Source organism: Platalea leucorodia (genome assembly GCF_965183815.1).
Source record: "Platalea leucorodia genome assembly, chromosome: 5".
In the NCBI taxonomy this organism is placed as follows: Eukaryota; Metazoa; Chordata; class Aves; order Pelecaniformes; family Threskiornithidae; genus Platalea; species Platalea leucorodia.
In genome coordinates, this window is record NC_138827.1 from 17,403,163 (window position 1) to 17,413,913 (window position 10,751).

A 10,751-nucleotide genomic window follows, 5' to 3' on the forward strand; every position below is an offset into this window, starting at 1 on the left:
ACACGGGTTCAGCGCTACGTAAACCCACGTGGCAAATGCAACTTCTAATGCGGGAAACCCCACAGCCTTGCCAGGCAAACCATGCCAGCGCTTCCCTACCTGTGGGCAGTCTGCTGTCCCCTCTTGTCCTTTCTAGAGTGGACAAGGAACACTTGTTCTCTTTGCTATGAAGTTGAACAAAGATGAGTCGCCTCTGCATTTTCTCCCCCGTGCTCCCTAAAATCCTGCTTAAGCCGTTACTTCTTCCATGCAGCAGCTGGTGCAAGCTCTGGAGAACACCCATCAGGAGAGGGATGACATGGCAGTCTGGGGAGACTGGGCGCAGTCTCAGGGAAGGGGGAACCCTACTCTCCAAAACAGGATCCAGAACCTGGCTACCAAAGATGGAGCACCAGCCCTCTCCTACTCCCCTACTTTCTCTTCTCTCAGTTTTTTTTACAGATATGAGTACAGGTCTATGGAAAAGCAACAGGTTTTGGAATCAAGCCACAGTTTGGCCTGGGACAGTAAAACAACAGCTCTTGTTTCAAGGAAGAAAATGCTAGATGTAGGACCCATCCATGAGTTGCTTGAGTTGATGTTGCTTGCAGGGCGTCCAGCAATAGTTTACAAACCCAGAGGAGTTTCACCAGTGTCATCTACAGCTACTACTTGGTAGCTCTTGGTAAGGGGGCAAGATGTGGATGTTAACCAGCTGCGCTGGCAGCAAGGGATGAATGCACATCCAGAGTCAGGAGCACACAGGCAGAGGGGTAGCTTATTTCTTTGCAACACAGACTGCCGGCAATGTAACGTCCCAACTCCTCACCTGTAAAAACAGCAGGTGGCTCGGAGCTATTTGGCTTAGTCACATAATAACAGATGTGTCCAGAAGTGTGACACGGCGTACAGAGGCATTTCACATTAAGAGATCCCACCTGAGAAGAAGGCAGAAGACTAGAGCTTTAGCTACTGTTTGCTAGCATTTGTATGGTTAGAAAAGAATCGCAACTATTACAATGGTCTACTAGTCCTACAGGCAAATTCTCACATAGCTGGCCAGTAAACATCAGCTCTGCTCCTGGGAGAGTCCAGCAAGAGAGTTTTATGGTAGGGACTTGGAAGGGAGCTGTTTCCTCCTAGCAGGTGTTGCGACAAAGAGAACTGCCAGATTCTTTCATTTACATGCAGAGTGACTCAGCGTCTGGTTGGCAACAAGAGCCAACAGATCCAGAGCAACACAAAATCCTAAACAAAGTTAATCAAGTGTAAAAAGCTCCAAACAAAAATGAAGCCGAAGGGAAGAAGTGGATGACAGTCACGAAAAGGGAAGGATTAAACACATTCATGAGGCCAAGGGGATGTTTCCCCCACAGCCCTAATTTGCACACCTTCCCATGTATTTCTGTGCTCCCTTCTTTGCTGCTGCCTCCCCCAAAGGTGCACTGCAAGACTAGCAGTGACATTCATGCCAGCCAGCACGTTTCACAGCAGTTTTTGTCATCTGCCAGCTCGTCTGTAAACAAACAGCTAGGTTCCAACAAGGTTTGCTGCTTTAGCTCTGGAAAAGCAATGCAGGCAGCTAGCACTGCTGGCCCACTTTCTCTTCACCCTGCATTTCAGCTGTCGTTCAGAGAGGACAATTTGTATTTGTTGGGTGCTAACTAGGCTCAAAGCAGAGCATAAGCCCTGTCCTTTCCACGTCAGTAAAGGCAGCTGTCAAGGAGCACACAGTCACCCAGCATGCCCCAGGCAATGCAGGTGTCTGAGCCATGCCAATGTTCTCATCAACTAAGTATCACCAGCCAAAACAAGACAGAGGGTTTATGGTTCACAGGGCTGGAAAAGGGTGAAAGCTGTAGTTAAACTATCAACTACATCTGAGAGATGTTAAAAGGTAAAAGAGCTGTGACCACAATATTAACTCAAGTTGGACCACACTGGTCCAGCTCTAAAGCTGTGACATAGACCAGAGATGCCCCCAACTGAGTCCTGCAGCTCACTCCCTTTACCTTGAGTGATGTAAGGTGAGACACTTTCTGCGTCAGTGCTCCGACTCTGCTGTCTCCCCCATACACACGCAACCCCTTCTCCATCTTCACGAGCTTCTCATTTCCTCCAGCGTGGTCCCTAGAAGGTCAGAAAAATGGATTTGCTCAGGGATGAAAACAAATTTATTGTAACTCATAGTGCAATGGTAACCTCCAGGTGATCATTTCTGATCAACTATTCTCCCAGTATCTAACATTGTCCTCATATCAAAGGATATGCCACATCAACATGAGTGGAGATAATTTCTCCAGTAACTAGGGCAGTGAGAGGGGAAACAACTCCCCACGAGTTCATACTTAATTGGGAAACACCAGCCTTAGGGGCTCATAGTCAACCCTCCAGTAACTAGGACAGGGAGAGATTGGGATAACTGGGAGGTACGTAATTCAGTGTCCCACAAGGCACTGTGGAGCAGGCACACAGATGTCCAAATAGCTCAGCATTCGCTCAGGGTGCTGGTCCTGCCAGATCAGGGCTGGCTCTCCAGCCACAGACGTGGCTCCACTATGACCCACTGGAGAGGTTACTCAGGTTCAGCACTGCAAAACTGCTAAAGCAAAACATTCATCTTTACGTCCCTGGCAGAGTTAATCTGCAACCCAGGTAATCCTCCCACAACTGCTGACTGTGAGCAGCACGCCTTACAGGCATGTCCCAGCACCTCAGTGTGAGCGTGCTCCCTCCTGCACTCCACAGCTACCTTCACACACTTTTATTTCACTGGCCACCTGGAAGAAGCCGGCATTTTAAAGGTTAAAGGCGCTGACACACAGAACTTGCAGTCTAGACAACCCATCTGCTAGTAGCAAGCCCAAGGGAACACTTCCTGAGCTCCGATCCTTCTCCTCACACCTAAGCTCCTGCTTAGAGAAGACCAACTTGATCCAGAAAAGCAACAATTCTTGACTACTTGTGTTCATGCAGAGGGAGGAAGGATCCCACTACAGCAGATAGTTACCAGTGATGATGTGTGGTCAGGACAGTGGTCAGCTTCACGCCGTGCTTTTTGACTGCATCCAAAACCTGCAGGCACAGGGCAAGAGCATCACAACTCACATGAAATGACTTCACAGCACACCCAGTGCCTGGCATAACCTGGACACAACTGCTCCAAGGTTTGAGAGAGCCACATCAGCAACTCTGCAGAGAGCTCATCCCTCTCCAAGTTGTAGTTACAGGTCAGGACATGAGGTCTCTGATCCAGCTGGCCATGACTAAGGCCTCAGTCCCACTTCTTCTTTTCTGCATTACATCAAACTAAGGACAAAAAACAAAATTAGGTCAATAACCCTTGAAGTCTGGGACAAGCTGCCTGAGCCCAGAAGCAGAGTGCCTGTGAAGCCTTGTCCATACCTATGCATGGCCAGTATTTCCTGCCTTTCCCCCACGCCTGAGTCAGCGTGTGACTAATTCTCTTGTGGATGTGGCAACCTGGAAGGATCTCCCAGAGCTGCAGCAGTGAGCACCCCGCTCACAAGGGCAGCAGACAGCGTTACCTTCTGGGGCTGCACAGGATCAACTATTGCAGCCTCCTTCGTTTCCTCATCGATGAGGAGGTACATGTAGTTGTCTGTGAGGGCTGGGAGTAATTCCACCTTCATGTCGGCTTGTGTGACCGTCTTCGACTTCCTCTGCTCGTGCTCTGTGTGCAGGAAGAGAGCTCGCAGCTGCGCTGGACCTGGGGACCCCAAAACCTCAGGGTCAAACCTCAGGTTAGCCCAAGGAGGGGAACAACCGGCCCAGAGCACAGCAGGTCCCCCAGCCCACGGCCCCAGAGAAGGAAGGGTATGGACAGCCCAACCTGCCTCCTTCAGAGGAAGAGGAGAGAGGCCACCACGGGACAGAGCGTTAGTGCCTGGCTGTGTCACCTTGTGCCCCACAGCGTGGTAGGCTCTTGGTGCTCTACAGCTGCACCAAAGAGGGATGGGACACTTTGCTCCCAGAGATGTGCTCATACGGGCAAAGCACTGTACCTCAATTGGAAAGAAGATAACAAGGGGCAGGAAAGCAGAACGGAGAGGGAACAGCTGGACAAAGGTCAGCCCAGGACAGTGACTTTGCAAAAAAAGCACAAAAGGCCATTTTACAGCCAAAAGACAAAAAAGGAGGGGGGAAAAACAAAAAAGGAGAAATACAGAAATACACACACTGCTAGAATAGGAGTATCTGGTTCATTACTTGGGGAAATCACATCCTGCACAGTGCATGGAGAGAAGACAAGCTCTCCGCGTGGAAGGCAAGGCTCCCCACCCGGCCAGGTACCAGGCACACGCTGTGGGCAGGTTTCTTGCTCACAGGCTACCATGATGCAACAGCAGTGCTTTCTTATTTGCTTTTGGTTAAATGTTTAATCAGATCCAAGAAGCAAATCTAATTCCAGATACAAATAACCTGGGCTCCACTGTTCAACTCACAGATATGCAGTTCTTAAAGAAACAACCAAGCCCTAAGAGGCTCTGCCATAAAAAAAAAAAGGAAGGGAAACAAAGAGGTCAAGCTCTTCCACTGCTGGAGCCCTGCAACTCAGGCATGGGTCCATACACACACAGGGAAGGAGGTGTCAGTCTCTGCAAGTCAGAAATCAGTTGTCGTAACGCCCAAGGCCCTCACACACCACTGAAGGTGACTGTGTTGGTCTGAACAGTGCTGGCTCAGCTGCTGTTTCATTTTGCACCACTGACTCTAGCCCTAAGGCTCCCAACGCTGGGTGCTTGGTCACCTCCATCAGTGCCAAAGGGAGGGGTCACCACGCTCCTAATCAACCTGCCCCACTCTCCCAAAACAGGTCAGTCCTGCCCGCCCCTGATAAGAGCCTGCTTTAGAGAGAAGAGGCCCCACGGACAGGCCGCAGCCAACACGGACGGGCCCCCTGCAGCTCCACAGACCGATGGGACCAACAAGGCTGCAAAACTGAGATCCAAGTTCTGACTGAGGCATGCAGCTCCTGCTGCTGCAAACCCAGACCCACGGCAGCAGGAGCTGTAAGGCCCCTCGGGTACAACTGTCCTGCCCAGAACTTCTTCCCCTTCTACCTCCACCATTTCACTTGTTTATGAGAAAAGGGAGGTAAGGAGGAGAGATGGCAGTAAAATTAAACACAGTGCTGCAAAGGAAACCTCAAGGCACAACAGTGTAGGCATGCACTGGGTATTTGACAGTGAAGATACGTAGTATTAAGAAAAGCATCCGTACCTGCTGAATGTTCCTCTGGAGCAGAAGAGTCCTTTCAAAAAAGAACAAAACAAACAAACAAAAACCCCTTACTCTTCCTTGACAGGAAAACAAAAATCAGTTGCTCTTTAACTGCTCCCTCACACGAAGCACTTTTCCTTTGGATGCTATCAGTCACAAGAGCTATATATACTGCATGTTTGTTTGCATGCTAGATGCTAACTGGAAAAAAAAAAACCAAAACAAAAACAAAAGAAAACACAACCTCAGCTTCAAGTCAAAGGAATTATTCACATACTTAAAATGCTTTCTTCCTATGAACCATTTCTAACCTTGGCCACGATCCCAAAATTTCTTTGCATGTTTAACACAACGCTTGCAAAATAAACAAACAAGCTACACCACATAAGGAAATGTTTTCCAAAATATAATTTAAATGAAGGAATGAGAAAACATCCACAAAGTATTAAACTCATTCTGAATTCCCATCTGCAGCTAAGCTGCACCTTTCCAGCCTGCCCCCTCAGCGAGCAGACCAGAAGCGCTCTCACGCACGCCCAGTGCTGCTCTCGGACCTCGTTCTGCTCAAGGAAGCTCCCCGAGCGACACATAGCCCCTGCTCTGGCCCAGCACTAACACAGATCATTTCAGGACGGCTGTAATGCACGCAGGTCTGCTCCAAAATTAATGCCCAATGACTTCATTTTTGCTCAGTTTTGTGACGCGTCCCTCCCGACTTCACGCCTGAAGCAGAGAGGACTGGGGAGAGCAGAACACCAGCAGCCTTTGAATCACACGCTTCGGCTTTCTGGAACGGTTTGTTAGCGCAGCTTGAGTCGCCAAGACGGAAGGGCTTGCAGATGGGAAGTGTTAATGTTATCACATAAATGCTGGAGACTGAAGGCAAGCAGGCAGCAGCACAGTTTAACAGTAGGTTCCCTCAGAAAAGGGGTGCTTCATATGTTTTCTTCCTAGCATTTTGGTTTACTCTTTTTATTATAGAAGAGTGGAAAATTCCTATTTCAAACATGGCTGTCAGTCAAAAATGACTGCACATAAACACACAGATGAACGTCCCTGCATTGCCTCATACGAAGACAGACTACATTCACTTTTTACATACCCTGCACGCAGGTATTTTTTGGATACCCAGCGAGTTTGTGGCTCTACGCGATACCATGTGAGTTGACTCCACAAACCCCAGGTAACTCCCACTCGACTTGCCCACCCAGCACACGCTGCTGGCGGCACAGCCGGGTCCAGCCAGCGTGGGCAGGGCACGCACCCACCCACTGGGGGAGCAAAGCCTGCATGGAAGGTGCAACACCCACCCTGCAACCTGGGGAACTCATGAGCTGCAAGTTACTCGGTTTGACACGCTTGTTCCCAAGATAGCATCAGGGTTTCCAAGTCTGGCAGTTAACTCCAATGGATTCTCACTTGTTAAGGCCAGGTCTTAAAATTGGAGTGATGCAAAAGGCCTCTGGCAAGCCTTCCCAGAGATGCTGTGAAGCTAAAGCCCAAGCTCTAGTTCAAGGAGATGCTTTCAGAATTTAGGCCCTAAATTTAAATGCAAAGCTTAGACAGTTTTGGTTTTGTTTTTTGTCTATATTGCCAATACAGTCTGCCATCCATCAAATCCAGTTTAAATGCCAGCCCCCGTCCCCCAAGCCGTCCTCCCAGGGCAACAACCAGCGCTTTAGCAGCCCAAAAACTCTGCAGGAGCCTCCCAGATGGGTTACGATGCAAAAAGCCACCGAGAGAGACAGGCTCCAGCTGAGCAGATACTGACCTACTTGGGGCTGTGAGTCAGCTTAAAAACCTCGGCGCACCCCTGAGCCGGGAAACGAGAAGAGAAAAACCACCGTCAAACTTCCGAGCTCGCCGGGGGACCCGCTGGCAGCCGGGCTGAACCCCACCGGCAGCCCCGGGGCCGGGTGCCTGCAGCCGCCCGGCTCCCTGCGGGTCCCGGCTGCAGGGGGGCACAGCACGCCCGCTCCCCGCTCCCAGCTGCGAGGGGGGCATCGCACGCCCCCTCCGCCCCGCTACCGGCTGCAGGGAGGCCACTGCGCGGACCCCAGCCCCGCTGCCAGGGGAGATCGCCCCGCGCCCCGGCCCGCCGCGCCCCGGCCCGGCCTCAGAGGAGGCGCCGCCCGGCCCCGCGGGTCCTACCGGGGCGCACCCCCGGCGCCGGGCGAGCCGCGCCGCCCGCCCGCCCGCCCGCCCTACGTACCGGCTCGGAGCAGGGCCCCAGCTCCCAGAGCCGCCAGGGCGGTGCCAAGGCCCCGCCAGCCCCCGCCGAGCATGGTGCGGTGCGGCGCGCCCCGCCCGGTGCCCAGGCCCGGCCCGGTTACCTTTGCTCCCCGCCCTGCGGCCGGCCCCGGGGAGGCGGGCAGCGGCGGCCGGCGCGGCCCGGCCCCGGCCCCGGCCCCGGCCCCGGCCCGGCGTGCGGCGGGGGCGGCGCTGCGCCCGCCCGGCCCCCTCCTTCCTTCCTCGCCGCTCTCGGCACGCCCGGGCCGGGCGATTTGCTAACCCGGGTAAGGAGGCGGGGGGCAGGCGGCTGCCCTGGGCAATCCGCGGCGGGCAGGGAGCGGGCAGGCGAGCGGGCAGGCGAGCGGGGCGGCGGAGAGGCGGCGGCGGCAGCGCGGATCCGGGCCCGGCAAGGACGCGCCAAGGGCGGCCGCCGTCCCCGGGGAAGGAGACCCGCCGCGGCCATGGCCTCCTCCAAACCCCTGTCCCGCTTCTGGGAGTGGGGCAGGAACATCGTCTGCGTGGGGCGCAACTACGCCGAGCACGCCAAGGAGATGGGGAGCGCGCCGCCCCGGGAGCCCCTCTTCTTCCTCAAGCCCTCCTCGGCCTACGTGCGCGAAGGCTCGCCCATCCTCCGGCCCTACTACTGCAACAACCTGCACCACGAAGTGGAGCTGGGGGTGGTGATCGGGAAGAGAGCCCAGGCCGTGTCCCAGGCGGCCGCCATGGAGCACGTGGCGGGCTATGCCCTGTGCTTGGACATGACGGCCAGGGACACCCAGGAGGAGTGCAAAAAGAAGGGTCTGCCCTGGACCTTGGCCAAGGGCTTCAGTTCGTCGTGCCCGGTCAGTGACTTTGTGCCCAAGGAGAAGATCCCAGACCCTCACAAGCTGAAGATCTGGCTCAAGGTGAACGGAAAGCTGAGGCAGGAGGGGGAGACCTCCTCGATGATCTTCTCCATCCCTTATCTGATCAGCTACATCAGCGAAATATTCACCCTGGAAGAAGGGGACTTGATTCTGACGGGGTCTCCCAAAGGAGTTGGGTCAGTGCAGGCCAACGATGAGATAGAGGCTGGGATAAGCGGCGTCCTCTCCATGCGGTTTAAGGTGGCGCAGCAAACGCGTGGATCCTGACCGGGAGCTGGGCTGGGACCCTGCCTGCGTAGGAGGAGGCTCTTCTGGGAACATCTGGTGAACGAAGAGACACACGAGCTGTCCTGTACATTAAACACTTACATGGCCCAGGCGCCTAATGGACTGTCATGCATCAGACGCGTAACCCATGAGCTCAAAAGGCATTTGACTGAAACAGCCCCGTCTCCGCGGAGGCTTCAGCCTCTTCTGAGGCTGTGAACCTGGAGTCCCAACCCAGCTCGGGGCAGGTGGTTGATACCCAAACCGTACCTTGGAACTGTCGATGGAGGCGGTGTGCCGGACAGCTGGGACGGCTGTCACTGCCTCTGCTCTTCGGTTCTGCTGATGCCGTGAGCTTTGCCAATGTATTGCCTTAAAATAAAAATTATAAATTAAACCATTAAAATGGTGATGTCGGAGCTAAAGCTCACCCATGCCGTGTAAAATCAAAGATGTATGTGTAACAGTAAATCAAGAATTACAGCTTCAGAAAGAGTTTCTCTCCTTGGGGTATTCTACAATAAAAAGATGTTTGCTTTTTAGATTAGTTTCACGATTCCTCTGTGCATTTTTCAGACGTACAAATTAAATGAGGACTGCTTTCCCTCCCACTCCAAGGGGTGTAATGCAGCAGGAAGTGTGCCAGATGCTTGGCAGATTTTTTTTCCTGAACTGCGCTTTAAACATGCTTCTAAAAGTAAAATAATGCAAAATCAAGAATAAAGAAGCTCATTGGTAAAGATTACCCGTAAACTTGTCTTTACTTTACTGATTTAAATATATTTTTAATAAAAATCTTACTGCAACAATTACCGTTACTTGCACAATGCAGTGCAACAGTTGGAATTTTTAAATATTTCCAGCTGTTAAAAAGTCATGCTGTGTAACTTTTCCAAACTCCAACTGATCTAACACTCTCTCCCAGTTTGCATGACAGCGAGTTCTCTTTCAATTCAACGGAGTGACAAAGTTGTAAAATATAATTAAAAAAAACCCCTCCCCCCAAACATCAAAACTTACCATTTTCAAAGGTTGCACAGAACTGACTAATTTCTAACAAAACCAGACGGATTATTTTTTTACATCTGTGCAAGCACCAAAGTTAAATGCTTCCATATATTAGAGCCAGATCTTAATAACCACTTTGTTTTTAAAAGTGCATTTGGAGAGTCTTGCAGAGAAGATTACTGTAGCCCAAAGACAAGCACCTCTGTGACAGGGCAGGATGGTCCAGGACGCTGCAAATCACGTGGTAAAAAGAAAGCAGGACATGTTGCAGAAGGAAAACAGACATTTTTCTATCAACTCGCTTCTCCAGCTGCACGCACCTGCAGCGCACCACTGCGTCCCCATACGCCACCCGCGCTGGGTACCGATCCTGCAAACGCGCGCGTTTCACTTCGCTGTATTTTGACTTAAGCCAATGGCTTAAAGCGCGTGTAAATGTTCTTTGTATGATGAGGCCTAAATGCTGTGGACGTAATTCAGATTTCATCCAAAGGAAGCCTACGGAACTGAGGCCGGCTGAAACAAACATTCAGCCGTTGCATGCGAACAGAACCAGCGCTGGCTGGCCCCTGGCTGACAGAAGTCAAAATGCTCCTTGATTTAAGCCTGCCTCTGTCAGCGGGGAAGCTGTGCTCTGAATTTCTTGCACCTCGATGAGCTGGACCGAGCAGAGACATCAGGCCAACAGAGCTGGGATGCGCAGAGAAGTTAGGGTGAATAATCCTGAAAGAGGGAGGATAAAATTCACCTTCTGCACTGTTTCCATTTCTTCGTGCTTGTCAAACATTACCATCTATGGCAACGGCAACAATGCATCGTTTGTAGTTTGGTCTTAAGCAGCGCGTATTGATTGCTGAGCTCAGTTGCGATTAAAATTAATGGAAACATCCACTTCAACATTTTCCAGCCATAACAGCTAATACTCTGAAGTTGTTTATTGCTGCAACAGGAGGGACGCAGTGACCCAACACTGGCAACATTTTTTTGTGCGTTTAGTCCCTTGTTCTCACTCACATGAGTAGGGGGATGCAATCTTGGAGTACTGCTTGTCAAAATTCACTGTTTCTGTAGTTGTTTTCTCTCTGCCTCGTTGCTTTAATGGGTAGGTGGTGAACCAGGGGTGATCGGAGTTCCTGAAGGCGCTGTAGCCTAACA

General features: G+C 51.9%; 2 protein-coding genes across 19 annotated transcripts in view; one reads left to right on the forward strand and one right to left on the reverse strand.

The window, feature by feature from the left end:
* Positions 1-7,623, reverse strand: part of LOC309591779 (hydroxyacylglutathione hydrolase, mitochondrial) — a 19,669-nt gene extending 12,046 nt beyond the window's left edge. For 4 of the 18 annotated variants that reach the window (XR_014228429.1, XR_014228430.1, XR_014228431.1 and 1 more), the window contains exons 1-5: positions 7,436-7,550; positions 3,528-3,709; positions 2,990-3,054; positions 1,992-2,109; positions 809-917 (exon numbers count right to left, since the gene is read on the reverse strand). Coding sequence is in view for 1 of the 18 variants with exons in the window: in XM_082314543.1 (XP_082170669.1) it covers positions 809-917; positions 1,992-2,109; positions 2,990-3,054; positions 3,528-3,709; positions 7,436-7,508 (547 nt within the window). In the remaining 17 variants the exon portion in view is untranslated. The other 14 variants (XR_014228425.1, XR_014228427.1, XR_014228428.1 and 11 more) reach the window with 14 other exon arrangements.
* Positions 7,624-7,776: 153 nt separating this feature from the next.
* FAHD1 (fumarylacetoacetate hydrolase domain containing 1) lies at positions 7,777-8,994 on the forward strand. The gene has a single exon (XM_082314547.1). It carries the CDS (start codon positions 7,917-7,919, stop codon positions 8,586-8,588), a length of 672 nt encoding a protein of 223 aa, XP_082170673.1. The 5' UTR covers positions 7,777-7,916; the 3' UTR covers positions 8,589-8,994.
* The last annotated feature ends 1,757 nt before the right edge of the window (positions 8,995-10,751 follow it).